The sequence below is a fragment of the Scyliorhinus canicula genome, chromosome 10 (genome assembly GCF_902713615.1).
Source record: "Scyliorhinus canicula chromosome 10, sScyCan1.1, whole genome shotgun sequence".
In the NCBI taxonomy this organism is placed as follows: domain Eukaryota; kingdom Metazoa; phylum Chordata; class Chondrichthyes; order Carcharhiniformes; family Scyliorhinidae; genus Scyliorhinus; species Scyliorhinus canicula.
In genome coordinates this window covers 186,718,176-186,737,075 of record NC_052155.1, presented here as the reverse complement: position 1 = coordinate 186,737,075, position 18,900 = coordinate 186,718,176, and the positions used below count along the sequence as shown (strand labels likewise).

Sequence of the window (18,900 nt, the reverse complement as noted above, 5' to 3'; positions counted from 1 at the left end):
ATGAACTCTACTCCCCTGCTCTTTCCCCACGGTCCAGTAAATTGTCTTGAAGCGCTGTGCCATAACAAGCAAATATTAGGGTGTAACATTGAGTCGATTATGTTTATGACTATCTTTTGGCCAAATTGGATTCAGGAGAACCATGGAAAGTTTTAGCAGTGTCCCATACTTTGAAAACTCCGTTGCACTCCAACCACTTTCACACAACGCATGTCCTGCACTTTAGGAAGACTCCTAGGCACAGTCTGCAGACGCTTCACTTTTTCATTTTCTTGTTTGGCCTTTGCAAGAGAATTCTTTGACATTTTCTCTTCAAGAATGTTTTTCCCTGAATGTATTTCCTGAATCTGAGACCAATACAAAGTGTGCTCATATTATGTGACCTTAAAGTTGAGTAATAGCTTTAAAGGCCGAGTGATTTGCAAAGACATTTTTTTCTACTAGATTTTAAAAGAAAGGAATTGATGCAAAAGTCACCTTTAAATAAAAGTACGTTTTTGGGTCATATAATTGTTTCGGCTTATTTTTGCATTGGGGGATTTTAACACTAATATTATTATTGATTGCATGGTGACAAATACAATTTGTTACAATTGAAAAATCCCGACAGCTCCTTTCTCAGTAATCTAAGAATAAATGTAATGGCCCTTCAAAAAGTTCTTAAAATGCTTAATGGGGTTTCTGGAAGGGGGTGGCGGGGGCCTTGTCCAAGGTGGTCGGCTCCAGGGTGGAACCGGGCTGGGGGCTCGCTATTTTTGGGGTAGCATCGGAGCCGGGAGTGCAGGAGGCGAGAGAGGCCGGTATTCTGGCCTTTGCGTCCCTAGTAGCCCGGCGCAGGATCCTTTTGCAGTGCGGGGGGGGGGGGGGGGGGGGGGGACGCAATTCCGAGCCCGGAATCCTGGATCAATGACATGGCTGGGTTCATTAAACTAGAGAGGGTCAAGTTTGGCCTGAGGGGGTCGGTGCAAGGGTTCTTCTGGCGGTGGCAGCCTTTTCTTGATTTCCTGGCGGAGCATTAGAGGGTGGTCAACTTCGGCAGCAACCGGGGGGGGGGGGGGGGGGGGGGGGGGGGGGTTGTGTGATTGTGTCGAGTAGAACACACACCTTGTATGAATCCTGAATGCCCAAGGTAAAATATAGATAAACACAATGAACGAGGATCAATACATTTTGTGCATCCATAACCCCATGAAGTATTTGTTTCAATGTGTGAAAGAAGGTTAGGGGTTGTCGCAAGGACAGATAGTTGTTTGAATTAATTTCAATCAATAATGAATCTTGAAAGGATTTTTTTGCCAAGTGTTAGAAAATGGAAGTGGGGCTGAACGTGTTGCATGTTTTGCTATGTTAAGATAAGCCTTTAAAGCCGGACGAATCATATTCCCAGAGGATTTCATATGTTCCTTCCCAGCGATTCCATTCCTGCTGGTGTCACTTTCTTGCCCATTTTACACATTTTCTTGCGCGCTTTAAGTGTAGTCTCCAGCCCTCTCCCCATGCGGTGAATCAACGGGAAGGTGTGGTGATATTCAAATGAATTAGGTTCTTCTGGCTGTTTCACCTCTCCTGCAGATGGAGACTTTCATTCCGTGTGGCAGCTAAAGTTGGTAACTGACCGAAACTGGCACGATCCTGGGAACTGTGACGATAACCTTCTGGGATGACAGCTAAAAACTCCGCCACACTGTATTCTATCAAATCTGTAGTCAAAACAGTTGGGAGCATTAAATTGTAAACTTTCAAACATCTGAGATTTAGTGTATGGCACTGTGGTGATTCTAATTAACAACAGCGGCACTGTGGTTTGTGGGAACGATAGTCCAGATGTCTACAGAAAACAGAAAAGGAATGAGCCTAACCCAGTTATTTTTTGACTTTACAACAACAATAGTTTCATAGAATTTAGAGTGTAGAAGGAGGCCATTTGTTGCCAATCGGAATACTATCCCACCAACGTCACCAATAATGTTGCACTTTACAGTCGCCAATATGATACTGAGGCTCTATTTATGATACGATGTTGTGTCCCAACAGCGTCGCCAATACTGTGGGTGTTTCTATTTCTCTGACTGAACCACAAGGCTTTCCTGTATATCGGTCAAATGACCACACAACCAGTTAGTCAGTTCAAGTTCAAAGATGGTTTATTTACACACAAGGGTTACTTCGACATGCAAGCACAATATACTACAAGTTAAACTATACCTATCAACTACAATAACCTACACTTAACTTCAGGCGACTGGCACTGTGCAAGTGGATAAGGCCTTTATCTTGATCTCACGTGGCTGGTTTGACGAAGTGGCTCTGTCTCTGCTGGGCTCATCCATCAGGTCGCGATTGTTGGTCTTGAACTTGGCTGTCTGGTCGTTATGCTGCAGTTGGGCTGGCACAGGCCGGATTCAAAGGAGGCTGAACACACGGCTGTGTCCCCTTTTATCCCTCTGGGATTTCACGCTCTTTGGGGCGGTCCTTAATCTTGGGGCCAATAATTCGACAGGGCTTGGATCGCTGCCTTTGATTTTGGCCAATAAAGGGGCAGGTGCATATTTTGGCCAATAAAGGGGCGGGTGCATTGGTGGCTGGGCGGGTCCACAGCGGTCATTGACCTTGACAGTTGGGCTCTCTGAGTAAAGGGAGTGGCGCCGATCAGTCTGTGGCTGTATCAGTTTCTTGAGTGGTGTCCTATTGTTCTGGGGAAATGGGCCATTAGAATGCAAACGAGCAGTGGGGTTTCGATCAGGTCTAGCTATATAGAACATAGAACATTGAACATACAGTGCAGAAGGAGGCCATTCGGCCCATCGAGTCTGCACCGACCCATTTAAGCCTTCACTTCCACCCTATCCCCGCAACCCAATAACCCCTCCTAACCTTTACTGGTCACTAAGGGCAATTTATCATGGCCAATCCACCTAACCTGCACGTCTTTGGATTGTGGGAGGAAACCGGAGCACCCGGAGGGAACCCACGCAGGCACAGGGAGAACGTGCAAACTCCGCACAGACAGTGACCCAGCGGGGAATCGAACCTGGGTCCCTAGCGCTGTGAAGCTACAGTGCTATCCACTTGTGCTACCATGCTGCCCACAAGCTCTGTCTCTGTCTGAGTCCTGGGTTGGCCATAATTCCCATGGTCCTTTGCAGGTGGCCATGTCAGGTGGCTACACATTGGGCCCATCGAGTCTGCACGTGCCCTTAAGCTCACACCTCCACCACATAACCCAATATTCCAACCTTTTGGACACTAAGGGGCAATTTAGCATGGCCAATCCACCTAACCTGCACATCTTTGGACTGTGGGAGGAAACTCCGGAGCACCCGGAGGAAACCCACGTAGACACGGGGAGAACGTGCAAACTCCACACAGGCAGTGACCCGAGGCCGGAATTGAACCCGGAACCCTAGAGCTGCGAGACAGCAGAGGTAACCACTGTGCCACCGTGCCGCACATTGTGATATGAGTTCATTGTAACTTCAGTTCCCACCATGAAATAATATTTTGCACATCCTCAAATAGAAAAATAAATCACATTTGTTGTGAAAACTTTATGTCGCACTGTGCAATTAATTCATTCTGTATCACCCAAGGACAGAGGTTTGCTTCTTGCATCTGTTTGCAACAGATGAGAATTTCCAGCCTCTAAATACTTGCAACTTTACATAAAATAAGTTTTGCTCCCTGTGCACAATTAGATCTTGCAGATGTAGATTATTGTTTTCAAAAGTGTTTGCAAGCGGTTTAACTTTCAATGAGCAGATGTATGAACCTTGCAGAGTTAATTGTAGGAAACCCACTTTTCTGTAAGGTTAATAAAGATGCCTCCCTTTGATGGTGCTGTTGGGCTGCATTCCTACATAATTATTTTTCTTTAAAAAAAGCCATTTATCTGTCAAACCTTTGATGGTCTTGAGGCATTTTTCTGGTTCAGTGTGTTAACAAAGCTGCTGGCTTTTCAGCTGGGCATTCTCGCAAACCCCGTATTTTACAGCCGCACATTTCTTTTTCAATGAGGCAATTTGATTGGCCATTTTGACACCGCGGTTCCACCCAGATTTGGGTTAACCAGTAATTTTTATTTGGGGGAAACAAGAGTTTTCGCTGCAAGATCTTAAAGTACAACAGGAAAAAAAAAAAGGTGTCATCTTCAGGTTGGTGAACACGTAACTATCATTTTTGTCTTGTTTTGGCTGAGTGTTGGTACTGATTGTCTACCTGGGGCTTGGCAGGCAACAAGCAACTTTGTGCCAAAATGGAATCACTTCAATATGGACAATTCCTTATACCTACTTTCGAAACCACGAGAGGGCAGGAGGTTAGCGATTGATGCAATGATACTTTTACTATTGAAGAAAATAATTTGGAGCTCATAAATGCTTCACAGCTCCAGGGTCCCAGGTTCGATTCCCGGCTGGGTCACTGTCTGTGCGGAGTCTGCACGTCCTCCCCGTGTGTGCGTGGGTTTCCTCCGGGTGCTCCGGTTTGCTCCCACAGTCCAAAGATGTGCGGGTTAGGTGGATTGGCCATGATAAATTGCCCGTAGTGTCCTAATAAAAGTAAGGTTAAGGGGGGGGTTGTTGGGTTACGGGTATAGGGTGGATACGTGGGTTTGAGTAGGGTGATCATTGCTCGGCACAACATCGAGGGCCGAAGGGCCTGTTCTGTGTTGTACTGTTCTATGTTCTATTTGCTTAATAAACTAGGTGCAAATTTTACCCACTTAACCAAACTCTTGAGGCCTGGACGCTCGATCTTCGACATATCCCCTGTAGTTATGGGAAAAGGTGTTGTAACTTAAACCTAAACAATTGTGCCCAAAGTTTTGTCAGTCTATGCCAAGCACACTACAAAGAGTGACTCACCGATAGGGTGCTCACAGTTGGGAGCAGTGTTTGATTGCAGAAAGGAAATCTTGAGAAAATCGCTGCCCTACAATTTCCTGGCAGACGAGATGGGATATGGAGCCGTGGTGACTCTCTGGTGTCAGATGTAACATTCCAGTCACTAATACACTATCAAGTTGTATCAACAAAGGAGTGGTTTATTAGAACACAGCGAGAGTCATTTTCATCCTCAGCACCAGGACAGTAATGGGATAAAAACTGGACGCGCTCTGCAAAAGGTGTGTAATCCCATTCACTCCATCTGATTAATCCTCAGACAGTGAACAGCAACAACCGATGTTTATTTGGGCTGTTAACAGAATAAAACCTCCCAGGGCACCTCACCGGAGTAGAATAAAGTAAAGTTAGGTAGCGAGCCAGGTAAAACAGGATTAGTGTTATCGGAGAGGTGTTTACAGAACCCCAAAATATATCATGGAGTTCAACCCACCCCCACCTTTAATGGATTGTTGCTTTTGAAGCACACGGCTTGGTCCCCAGGTGTAGTATTACAATTATGGACACGTGGTTTTTAAAACAAAGGGGGCAGCACGGTAGCATTGTGGATAGCACAATCGCTTCACAGCTCCAGGGTCCCAGGTTTGATTCTGGCTTGGGTCACTGCCTGTGCGGAGTCTGCACATCCTCCCCGTGTTTGCGTGGGTTTCCTCCGGGTGCTCCGGTTTCCTCCCACAGTCCAAAGATGTGCAGGTTAGGTGGATTGGCCATGATAAATTGCCCTTAGTGTTCAAAATTGCACTTAGTGTTGGGTGGGGTTGCTGGGTTATGGGGATGGGGTGGAGGTGTTGACCTTGGGTAGGGTGCTCTTTCCAAGAGCCAGTGCAGACTCAATGGGCCGAATGGCCTCCTTCTGCACAGTAAATTCTATGAAATCTATGTTTATTCCATTAACTCAAATTAACCTTTTAAATAAACATTGGATTTCTTAACACCCCTTACTTCAAAGATAACCCCGAAAATAATACACTATCCAATCCTGCAAACTGTTCCTTTACACATCCAAAAGACTTAACAAATCCTTCAAACAGAAACACATTAGATTTATATTCAATACTGAGACCTTTTTACAACTCCGATTTCACCAAAGGATTAAGAGATAGTCCTTCATGGCAGAGATCACCAGCAATACAGATCACAGCCACACCCAAGCTTTCCTCAAACTGAAACTAAAACTCCCAAAAAGCAGAAGTGACCTCAGCTCCCCCCCCCCCCCCCCCCGTGACATCACTTCAGTAATATGATCAGCTTCATTTCTTAAAGGTACATTTCTTAAACATCCAATTCTTAAAGGCACTCTCACATGACATTAGAGCAAATAGCCAAAGTTGCCTGAAAGGGGAGAGAAGTGGAGAGGTGGTGAGGTTTGGGGAGGGAATGTCATAGCTTAGTAACCAGGCAGCTGAAGACACAACCACCAATGGTGGAGCGATTTTAAAAACTGGGGCTGTGCAAGAGGCCAGAATTCGAGGAGGGCAGATATCTTTGAGAGTTGTAAGGCTGGAGGATATCACAGAGATAGGGAGGGGTGAGACCATGGAGGGATTTGGAAACAAGAATTTTTAAAATGAAGGTGTTTCTGGGCCATTGTCTCCATTAAGGAGCAGTATCATCCATGACTCCAATCGCCAACAGTGTCAGTGATGAATTAGTTAACACACATTGCACTTTCATCCTTGAGCCATCGGAAGGAGTGTGTGATTGCCCCCCCCCCCCTCCCCCCCCCCCGACATTTCCATGTTGTTCTCGTGGGTACCTGTTAGCATTTCCAAGGATGTAACTTAAATCATTTTGTCATGATTTTTCCATTAGAGAGCAGCCCTGGCATATCCGTGCGGCACAGTGACAGCCGTAGGCTTGTGTGGGCTGAACATTTGCATACCACAAAACCTTTACAGACAGCCCAGAGCGCGCCACTCTCCAGCCCTGAGAACTACCGAGCAAACTGTACAAAATGATCCATTGGCTAAAGCTTAGAGTTTACACAATTAACCAGTTTGTGAATGAAAATTTTCATTCGGAATGTACTTATTGATCAGCTGCTAACAACCCCACCAAAACTAAGTTGGTTTCTGATTTGGAGCTGCCAATGGTAACAAAACTAATTAAGCATGGTTGTATTTTGGCCCAAAACCATGAATGTTTGTATTGTGGTAGTGATACCGGTTGACCTGCACTGTTTGCTGGCTTGCTCGTATTTGTGTCTTATTTACAAGATCAAGCAGGCCGCACCCAGAGTGCCAGGCAGTTGGAGCTGTGTTCCCTGCCACATAAACCTCCCTGTTCTAACGTGGGCCTTCAGACTTGCACAACCATTGACTTCACTGGGTTCCCAAAGTCTCCCCCTAGTTTTGACCCTGGTGGATCAATGAACTTCCCATACCAGCCTCCCTGAACAGGCGCCGGAATGTGGTGACTAGGGGCTTTTAACAGTAACTTCATTGAAGCCTACTTGGGACAATAAGCTATTATTATTATTATTATTATATTATTATTATAACTTACTGCCTGGGTTTCTGGTGAGGGCTCACTAACTCATTTCTGCGTCCCCATCAAATAGGCAAGTCATAGAAAAAAAAAAGCACGAGTTGAAAGCTTGTGTTAGAATTCCCTCATCTGTATTCGAAGAAAAGGAAATACTTTTTGACAATTCCTGTGGGTTGTATGTTTGGTGGCCGAGGAAATACATAGGCGGCGATTTAGCAGCCTAATTGACCGCAGGCGGAAATCTCGTAATGGCCGCAAAACCTCGTGGGCGGCCAAAAACGGGATTTGCGCCGGCGAGAGTGGTTGGCGCCACTCCGCCACCCCCCGCCCCGCCGGGTAGGGGAGAATCCCGCCCTCAGTCCCCTCCACGAAGTAAACTGTGGCTTTAATCAGCTTACAACTGAGCCTGCCTGTGACTATGCTGAACTGAAGGCGGACTCGCAGGACCGCAGCACTTATACTTCCAGAAGGGGGTGGAGCCGAGGGCGGAGCCCTGTACATGCGCCTCATCTCCCCCTGTGGGCAGAGCCGTGCAACGGCTCACAGATGGAGCCCACAGGGACACAGTAATGTACAGTGTGAATTATAGTGGTTACACATTCACCACACCCCCCCCCCCCGAGTACTATTTAAACAGACAACATAAAGGTGTCGGTGAAGACAACGAGTTTCACACAGCTTTCTTGCCTGTTCCCGCACTCTGGGCAATTTTGGAAAAATTCCGCCCATAGTGTCCTTCTGCATTCCAACACTGTACCAGTTCACCTGACATTGTCCACGGCTTTCACTGTACAGATCAATGTAGAAACTACCCATAGGCATAACTTGCTTGCAAAGTAGTTTCTCATTGTCCAAACTAATACGGTTGTTTGTAGTGTGTTTGGAACCAGGGTTCTCCACTATATTGTTAGTGATTAAACAGAATGAAATTAATTATTTAATTAATGAATCAGATTGAATAATCATAGAATCTACAACATGGAGACAAGCCCTTCGGCCCAAACTGTCCATACCAACCAAAAAGCCCATCTCAGCTAGCAAACTATTCCATTCAATGAACTGATGGAAATCGGCATTTTGAACTCACGGTGAGTTTAATTGTGTGGATTTGAGCATGGGGCAGCACGGGAGCACAGTGGTTAGCACTGTTGCTTCGCAGCTCCAGGGTCCCGGGTTCGATTCCCCGCTGGGTCACTGTCTGTGCGGAGTCTGCACGTTCTCCCCGTGTCTGCGTGGGTTTCCTCCGGGTGCTCCGGTTTCCTCCCACAGTCCAAAGATGTGCAGGTTAGGCCATGCTAAATTGCCCCTGGTGATCAAAAAGTTTAGGTTGTGTTACGGGTGTGGGCTTAAGTGGGATGCTATTTCCAAGAGCTGGTGCAAACTCGATGGGCCGAATGGCCTACTTCTGCACTGTAAATTCTATGATTTCAATTTTCGCTTTGGATTTCCAATCAGCCAGACAGCGGGTGTAGTTTGGAACCCTGGTAAATAATGCAGTAGTTGTAGTTTACTGTGCCATAACTGTTCATTTTAATGAATGACTGACAGCTTGCTTTGTCGATTTGTGAATGAATTATTTCCCCTCAGGTTCTGATATAATGGCGGCATCCATTTCAAATGTTTAATTAATTTTCTCTTTTTCTTTTCTTGCACGTCTTGTAGTTGCCTCTCCAACAAGATTAAAGTTTAATATAGTGTCTCAGGACAGTGTTAAGATTACGTGGAAAGCCCCCAGGGGGAGATTTCAGGAATACAGATTAACCGTGACGCCAGTTGTAGGTAAGAATTTCTATCCTGTGTTTTATGACATGCTGCTTCTTTAGCTCAAAATGCATTATCTCCGCTCCGATTTGGTTGAGTTCGATTTTGTAAACTCGTAAAAAAATAACCCCTGGTATCATTAAAACCTGTCCTGTCATGTTTCTGTATGGCATGGTGTTTGTTTTTTTTTAGACAGGTAATATTTGTTAAAGGGAAGTCTGAAATGAAAATGAAATGAAAATCGCTTCTTGTCACGAGGAGGCTTCAATAAAGTTACTGTGAAAAGCCCCTAGTCGCCACATTCCGGCGCCTGTCCGGGGAGGCTGGTACGGGAGCACTTAATTTTCAGAAAAAAGATATCCAAGATCTTTTAAAAAATAATTATCATGGGAGCAATTTTAGCCCAAGCTACCCATCAGGGAACTGGTGGGGATGGATGTGCACGGCACGGTAGCACAGTGGTTAGCACTGTTGCTTCACAGCACCAGGATCCTGGGTTCGATTACCGGCTTGGGTCACTGTCTGTGTGGAGTCTGCACGTTCTCCCCGTGGGTTTCCTCTGGGTGCTCCGGTTTCCTCCCACAAATCCCGAAAGACGTACTTGTTAGGTGAATTGGACAATTGAATTCTCCCTCTGTGTACCCAAAAAGGCGCCAGAATGTGGCGACTCGGGGATGTTCACAGTAACTTCGTTGTAGCGTTAATGTAAGCCTACTAGTGACACTAATAAAGATTATTATTATTATGTGCTCTTTTACATCCTACCCAAGTGTACCCTGGATTGATCTCAGCATTAGACAGGGTGTCAAATCAGAAATCCAACCATTTCCTCGGGATTCCCACCTGGAGACTCAGGCTAAAATTGTTCCTCAAGTCTTTTTGCAAAGGAAGCATTTGATGGGGAGATGCCCCAGAGCAGCTATTCCACGTGTGGGGCCTGCCCGGGATTCGGGTTCAGAATGAACTGAGAGGCAATCCAGAGTTGCCTCACTCTGGCAAAGTGTGCCACCAGCTGAGTAGTAAATTTACAAAGCGTGAATCTTTAAAAAAACAGTAAGAGTATAGCTGACTGGCTTCAGGCTGGTTTCAGTGATCTCAGTGCCGGATTGACTCAGCCGATCTGGCAGAATCTGTGGAGAGAGAAAGTGACCTTGTTCAGAACAAGAGTCACACGGACTGGATGTTAAATGTTAAAACACCAAGGGGGCAAACAATTTCAACGGGCCTCGTATATAGACCCCAAAACTGCAGGAAATTAGAGTTGCATGCGATAAAGGAACATCTGTAATTATGGGAGATTTTAATCAACATATAGATTGGGCAAATCAAATTAGTAACAATACCATAGAGGAAGAATTTCTGGAGTGTATACGGGATGGTTTTTTGGACAATACATTGAGGAGCCAACTGGAGAGCAGGCCATCCTAGATTGGGTATTGTGTAATGAGAACGGAATCATTGGCAATCTAGTTACAGACCCCTTGAGCGACCATAATATGATAGAATTTTTCATCAAGATAGAGAGTGAAGAATTGATTCTGAGACTAGGGTCCTGAATATTAATAAAGAAAACTATGACGATATGAGGTGTGAGTAGACTTTGACTGATTTAGGGAACGTTACTTAATGGGATGACAGTGGCTAGACAATGACAGTGGGGGGAACTGCAACAATTGTTGATTCCTGTCTGGCACAAAAGTAAAACCGGAAAGGTGGCCAATCCATGGCTTACAAGGGAAATTAGAGATAGTATTCGCTCCAAGGAAGAAGCATATAAATTGGCCAAAACAGAAAACAGGTCTGAGGATTGGTAGCAGTTTAGAATTGAGCAAAGAAGGACCAAGGGATTGAGTAAGAAAGGGAAAATAGAATACGTGAGTAAGCTTGCAAGACACAGAAAAACTGACTGTAAAAGTTTCTACAGGTGCATGAAGAGAACAACATTGGTGAAGCCAAATGTAGGTCACTTACAGTGAGAAACAGGGGAATGTATAATAGGGGACAAGGAAATGGCTGAGCAACTAAATACACACTCTCGTTCAGTCTTCACAAGGGAGGGTACAAATAACATAGCAGAAATGTTAGGAAACACCTGGTTTAGTGAGCCGGAGGAACTGAAGGAGATCAATATTAATAGAAAAATGGTAAAATGGTATTGGGGAATTTGAGAGGATCGAAGGCTGATAAATCCTCAGGGCCTGATCATCTACATCCTGGAGTACTTAAGTGGCTCTACAAATATTGGCTGCATTGGTGATCATCTTCCAGGATTCTATCGACTCTGGAACAGATCCTGCAGATTGGAGGGTTCTAATGTAACTCCACTATTTCAAACGGAAGGCGGAGAGAAAACAGAGACCAGTAAGCCTGATGTCAGTAGTGGGAAAATTCTAGAATTCATTGTCGAAGATTTTATAGCAGAGCACTTAGAAAACAGTGGCAGGGTCAGTATGGATTTCTGACGGGGAAATCATGTTTGACAAATCTACTCTAATTCTTCGAGGATGTAACCAGTAGAGTTGACGAGAGGGAGCCAGTGGATGTGGATGTTCAGAAGGCTTTTGACAAATTAACGCATAAGAGAAAATTGTTTAAAATTAAAGCGCATGGTATCAGGAGAAGTGTGTTGAGATGGATAGAAAACTGGCTGGCAGACAGGAAACAAAGTGTAGGAATTAATGGGTCCTTTTCAAATTGGCAGGCAGTGACTAGTGGGGTACCGCAGGGATCAGTGCTGGGACCCCAGCTATTCACAATACATATTAATGATTTGGATGAGAGAACAAAATGTCATATCTCCAAATTTGCTGCTGACACCAAGTTGGGTGGGAGGGTGAGCTGTGAGGAGGATGCAGAGATCCTTCAGTGTGATTTGGACAGGTTGAGTGAGTGGGCAAATGAATGGCAGATGCAGTATAATTTGGAGAAATGCGAGGTTATCCACTTTGGTAGCAAAAACAAGAAGGCAAACTATTATCTGAATGGCCTTAAATTAGGAGAGGGGAATATGCAACGAGACCAGTGTGTCCTTGTACACCAGTCGCTGAAGGTAAGCATGCAGGTGCAGCAGGCCGTAAAGAGGGCTAATGGTCTGTTGGCCTTCATAGCGAGAGGATTCGAGTACAGGAGCTGGGATGTCTTGCTGCAATTATACAGGGCCTTGGTGAGGCCACACCTGGAATATTGTGTGCAGTTTTGATCTCTTTATCTGAGGAAGGAAGGAACAGCGAAGGTTTACCAGACTGTTCCTGGGATGGCGGGACTGATGTATGAGGAGAGATTGAATTGGTTAGGATTGTATTTGCTGGAGTTCAGAAGAATGAGGGGGGGGGGGGTCTCATAGAAACTGATAAAATTCAAACAAGACTGGACAGGGTAGATGCAGGAAGGATGTTCCCGATGGTGGGTGTGTCCAGAACCAGGGGGTCACAGTCTGAGGATACGGGGTAGACCATTTAGGACAGAGATGAGGAGAAATGTCTTCACCCAGAGAGTGGTCGGCCTGTGGGATTCACAACCGCAGAAAACACTTGAGACCAAAACATTGTATGTTTTCAAGAAGATAAAGCAAAATAAAGTGCCAAATGACCTCCTCCTGCTCCTATTTTCTCTATTTCTAATTCCCGCTCCACAGACCTGCTGGCCTTTTCCAGCTTATTCGGTTTTATTTCAGATTCCCAGAATCCGCAGTATTTTGCTTTTATGCAGACGACGGAGTTGGTTGTTTTTCCGGAGATGTTAGTGTTTTGTTTCGATTCCCCTCAGAAGCCTCTGGCTGCAGCAGGGTCTCCTGGGTAATCACGGTCAGCAAACTGGGCTCGACATTTGGCGGGTAGGCTGAGGGAAACCCCACTGAGCTTTCCTCCCGTCAGGCGCTTGTCCTCCGTACTACTGAGAAAACAAATGCTTCAGGTGTACAAAGCGTTGTCTTGTCACGTGACCCTCCTGCGCCCACTGCTGGGGGGATTCAAAACAAGACACTGGGCGTAACCTTCCGTCTGTTCGTGTTGGCGAGATCTTCCCGTCCTGCCGGGGTCACACCCCCACCGAGTGTATCGCTGCAGCTGGGGGTGTAATCAATGGGAAACACTGGCAACGGTGGGACAAGAAGGTACGGCCACCGGCCGATAGCGACCGCCTCCTGCCACCTCGGCACATGTGTAGGGTTGCGGTAAATCAGGCCGGTTGTGTATTCCAAATGTGACTTGATTAGCTCATGTCTGGATGTTGACCTGTCCCATTGTCTCAGTGATTAATCTTAATGGCCTGTCTCTAGCAGTTGGACATCTCAGGTGATTGTCACATGTGCCTTGCTGATGAGACGGGAGATCTGAGCCCTTCACACTTCCCCGAAGGTTGTGATTTTCTGGCTTCTCCTGATGGGATGTTCTGAACCCGCTGAAGTCAACCCTCATGTGGTAGGTGGTTCCCCAGCGGACTGCTTTAAAAGCCAGTGATTTAGCCCAGTGTGCTAAACCAGCCCCTGCACATGTTGTCCTTAAAAATAACCCACCAAAAGTTTGATACAGGTTTAACAGCTTGACAGCTGCCAATTTTACCCTTCTAGAAATAAACCCTAATGCTTCCCTTATACTTTTCTGTAGGCCTTGCTGTTAGTGAGTTTTGCATTTGTACTCCAAGATTTCTTTGCTCTGGCAGCATGGTAGCATAGTGGTTAGCACTGTGGCTTCACAGCGCCAGGGTCCCAGGTTCGATTCCCCGCTGGGCCACTGCCTGTGTGGAGTTTACCCATTCTCCCCGTGTCTGTGTGGGTTTCCTCCGGGTTCTCTGGTTTCCTTCCAGAGTCCAAAGACGTGCAGGTTAGGTGGATTGGCCATGATAAATTACCCTTAGTGACCAAAAAGGTTAGGAGGGGTTATTGAGTTACAGGGAGACGGCAGAAGTGATGGCTTAAGTGTGTCAGTGCAGATTCGATGGGCTGAATGGCCTCCTTCGGCACTGTATGTTCTATGTTGTTCTATGTTCTACTACACATAATACAGCACACTGGCAATTCGGCCCCTCTGGCCTATACCCATACTTTGGTAGAACTATCCAACTGATCACACACATGGTCTCTTTCTCTGCACCCTGCATTTTTTTTTACCTTAGGTATTTCTCCAACAGGGATCTGTGCCGGGGCCTCTGTTGTTTGTGGTGTACATAAACGATTTGGAGGAAAATGTAGCCGGTCTGATTAGTAAGTTCGCGGATGACACCAAGGTTGGTGGAGTGGCAGATAGTGTTGAGGATTGTCAGAGGATACAGCAGGACATAGATAGGTTGGAGACTTGGGCAGAGAAATGGCAAATGGAGTTTAATCCAGACAAATGTGAGGTAATGTATTTTGGTAGGTGTAACAAAGAAGGGAAATATATCGTAAATGGTAAAACTCTTACGAATATAGAAAGTCAGAGAGATCTGGGCGCACAGGTCCACAGATCTTTGAAGGTGGCAACACAAGTGGACTAAGGCAGTCAAGAAAGCAGACGGAATGCTTGCCTTCATTGGGCGGGGCATTGAGTATAAAAACTGGCAAGTCATGCTACAGTTGTATAGAGCTTTGGTAAGGCCGCACTTGGAATATTGCGCACAATTCTGGTCGCCACACTACCAGAAGGATGTGGAGGCATTGGAGAGGGGGCAGAGGAGGTTTATCGGGCTGTTGCCTGGTCTGGAGGGTGTTAGCTATGCGGAGAGGCTGAATAGACTTGGACTGTTTTCATGAGAAAGACGGAGGGTGAGGGGGTGACCTGATAGAGGTCTATAAGATTATGATGGGCATGGATAGAGTGGAAGGGCAGGCTCTCTTTCCCAGGGTGGAGGGGTCAGTCACCAGGGGGCATAGGTTTAAGGTCCGTAGGGCAAAGTTTAAAGGAGATGTGCGAGGCAGGTTTTTACACAGAGGGTGGTGAGTGCCTGGAACGCGTTGCCAGGGGAGGTTGTGGAAGCAGCTACATTAACGGCATTCAATAGGCATGTTGACAAACACATGGATAGGATGGGTATAGAGGGATACGGCACAAGGAAGTGCTGAGGGTTTTGGCCAAGGTTGGTATCATGACCGGTACAGGCTTGGAGGGCCGAAGGGCCTGTTCCTGTGCTCTATTGTTCTTTGTTCAATTTTATGTTGAACATAAGAACATAAGAACATAAGAACTAGGAGCAGGGGTAGGCCATCTGGCCCCTCGAGCCTGCTCCGCCATTCAATGAGATCATGGCTGATCTTTTGTGGACTCAGCTCCACTTTCCGGCCCGAACACCATAACCCTTAATCCCTTTATTCTTCAAAAAACTATCTATCTTTACCTTAAAAACATGTAATGAAGGAGCCTCAACTGCTTCACTGGGCAAGGAATTCCATAGATTCACAACCCTTTGGGTGAAGAAGTTCCTCCTAAACTCAGTCCTAAATCTACTTCCCCTTATTTTGAGGCTATGCCCCCTAGTTCTGTCACCCGCCAGTGGAAACAACCTGCCCGCATCTATCCTATCTATTCCCTTCATAATTTTAAATGTTTCTATAAGTTTCCTATTAAATCCGTTTCCGCCACCCTCTCGCGCAAACCGCAAAACCTCGATGTGTTTTCGAAGGGGGCTGGATTCTCTGACCCCCCGCCGGGTCGGAGAATCGGCGGGGGACGGCGTGAATCCCGTCCCCGCCGGCCGCTGGATTCTCCTGCACCGGAGATTCGGCAGGGGTGGGAATCGCCCCGCGCCAGTCGGCGGGCCCCCCCCGGCGATTCTCCGGCCCGCGATGGGTCGAAGTCCCGCTGCTGTAATGCCAGTCCCGCCGGCGTGAATCAAACCTCCTCCCTTACCGGCGGGACTGGAGGCGTGGGCGGGCCCCGGGGTCCTGGGGGGGGGGGGGGGGGGGGGGGGGGGGGGATCTGGCCCCAGGGGGTGCCCCCACGGTGGCCAGGCCTGCGATCCAGACCCACCGATCCGCGGGCAGGCCTGTGCTGTGGAGGCCCTCTTTTCCTTCCGCATTGGCCATCGCAGAGGCTATGGCCAACACAGAAGTCACCCCTCCCCTGCGCATGTGTGCGGGGATGATGTCAGCAGCCGCTGACGCTCCCGTGCATGCATGGACTTCCGTCGGCCGGCGAAGTTCCTTCGGCCCCGGCTGGCGTGGCGCCAAAGGCCTTTCACACCAGCCGGCGGGACAGAAACCACTCCGGCGCGGGCCTAGCCCCTCAAGGTGAGGGCTAGGCTCCTAAAGATGCGGTGCTTTGGGGCGGCCTGATGCCGGAGTGGTTCACGCCACTCCAACACGCCGGGGCCCCCCGCCCCACCGGGTAGGGGAGAATCCCGGCCCAGGTTTCCTCGCCCCACCTCTGGTGCTTTTGACAATCACCCTAAATCTGTGTGCTCTGATAACCAACCCTTCGGTGCCTCCAAACGGTTTCTCCATAATCACCCACCGGTCAAAACCCGTCATCATTTTGAGCCCCTCTGTCCCCTCTTCTCTGAGCCGTCTCCGCTCTAAGGAGAACAATTAATTTTCCAAATTTCCCATACTGCAGACAGGCAAAGGTATTTTGGTGTATTTGCACCAGACCCCGATGATAAATGAACATTGCCATGCCTTCTGCATCACCAAGGTTATACCGAAAGGCTCGGCACTTTCTTCCGTGGGTCACCCACAGAATAATCATTGACGCCGCACTTCATATGCATGTGGTACAAGTGAAGGTTGAATCACTGCGAGGGAACTTTGGCTGCTACTGACTATCGCACCATTGAGTGTTTGGCTTCAGGTAACATAGTTCAGTGAAACGATATATCTTGGTGTTATCTAGTTTACGAGGCAGTAAGTGCTGGTGTACTGATAGAGCAATGGGCGCTGGGGCCACAATCATCTCTCCGTGTGTGGGAGACAATTTGTAACAAGTTGACTCTGGGTATTAAGCCACATTTTTTGTGGTGACGTTATGAATCATTAAATGCTTCAGGAATTTCTCAGTTGACTTTTATTTTCCCTCTTGCGTGGGTTTATGAAACGCCACGGGTTTTGAGCTCTTGTGATTTAATCAACAGAAGTTAAAATAATCTAACATGCAACTGGAGCCCTCTTTATTTATAGATGTATTTTCTAATAAAACTTCAACTCTGTCCGTAAGAAATGTGGTCTCAGGTTTGAATAGAAATCAAAAATATTGGCACAACTTCAAAGATAAACAGAGGACTGGTTGCCTATTCTAAAGAGAAACTTAGTTAATAACTGCTAACTTCAAGATCAGAGGCCAGGTTTAATTCCTGGCGGGTGAGGCAATTGACACTTCGAATTTCAAATTCTCATTCTTGTTTTCAAATCTCCCCTTGGTTTCAACTCTCCCTACCTCTGTAACCTGCTCCAGCCCTACAGCCGCCCGAGTTCTCTGCACTCCTCCAGTTCCATCTTTTTCAGCATTCCCCAATTTCTGTCATTGCACCATTGGCGGCTGTCTCTTCGGCTGCCTGGATACTAAGATCTGGAATTCCTTCCCTAAACCTCTCTATCTCTCTGTCTCTCTCTCTCTCTCTCTCTCCCCTTCTGAGACATATGTTAAAATCAACCCCTTTGATCGAACTGTTGGTCACCTGCACTAATATCTCCTGATGTGGCTCACTGTCAAACTCTATCTGATACGCTTTGAGAAAAGCCTTCAAGGGGTATTTCAGAGGGACACCTGCAAATGGAATGCTTCCCCCGAGGTGGCTCTCTCCTTCCACTGCGACCAAAGTTCATGGCTGAGCCTAATTAACTTTATACTGGGCCGCAAAGTCAATCCTTGAAAAAATGTTCTTGTCTAACAAGCAACTCACGCACCTCTAAGGACAGCCAATAGGCTTTGAGTTCCCCAAATAAATGAGACCCCATTCCCTGACGCTCCCGATATCCCTGTGCATCAAATGCCACGGGAGCACAACAAGAATCACTGAATGGTTTACAGCACAGGAAGAGGCCATTCGGCCCCTCGAGCCTGTTGTGCCATTCTGTTAAGTCATGGCTGATCTCTATCGTGACTCGATCTTTCGACTTTGTTCCCGTAAATCTTGGCCAACAGAAACCCACCAGTCTCCAGTTTATCTTCAGTTGACCCCCAGATGCGGAGAAAATGTTTTCACTTGTGATGGGATCTGAAACTAGAGACCATGGGCGGGATTCTCTGATCCTGAGGCTAAGGGCGCGATTCTCCGCAAATGCGGAGAGTCGTAAAGGCTGCCTTGAAACTGGCCGTGTTTCACGGCAGCCTCCGCGCCCCCTCCCAGGACCCGATTCTCCCCCCCGGGCGGTGCTAGCAGCGCGGCCCCGTGAAGCACGGCATCGCGGGCTTAGCGACCGTCGCTAAGTCCGCGCGCCAAGCGTCACGGCGGCTGACGCACACGATGACGTCAGCCGCGCATGTGCGGATGACGTCATCATGCATATGCGTCAAACCCGTGCATGCGCGGGCCGTCATGCCCCTCAGCCGCCCCGCGGACTGATCCTGCGGGGCAGCGGAGGAACAAAGAGTGCGCAGGTATCGGACCCGCTGCCCGCGATCGGTGGGCACCGATCGCGGGCCCATGCCACCCTTGGCACGGCCGTGGTGCAGCCGTGCCAATCGGTGCCATGGTTGTCCGGGACGGCACTTTGCGGCCGTTTTCACGAACGGTGAGAGCAGGTGTGTTTGCGTTCGTGAAAATGGCCGTAAAGGCCTGGGAACTCGGCCCATCGGCCTGGGGAGAATCGCTGTTCGCCGTAAAAAACGGCAAGCAGCGATTC

The 18,900-nt window shown here is 47.5% G+C and overlaps 1 protein-coding gene across 1 annotated transcript in view; it reads left to right on the top strand.

Moving 5' to 3' along the window:
* col14a1a (collagen, type XIV, alpha 1a) overlaps positions 1-18,900 on the top strand; it is a 227,908-nt gene that overhangs the window by 8,696 nt on the left and 200,312 nt on the right. Inside the window, exon 3 of the mRNA XM_038810331.1 lies at positions 9,051-9,167. Within this exon, the coding sequence (XP_038666259.1) occupies positions 9,051-9,167 (117 nt within the window). The remainder of the gene's footprint in view (positions 1-9,050; positions 9,168-18,900) is intronic.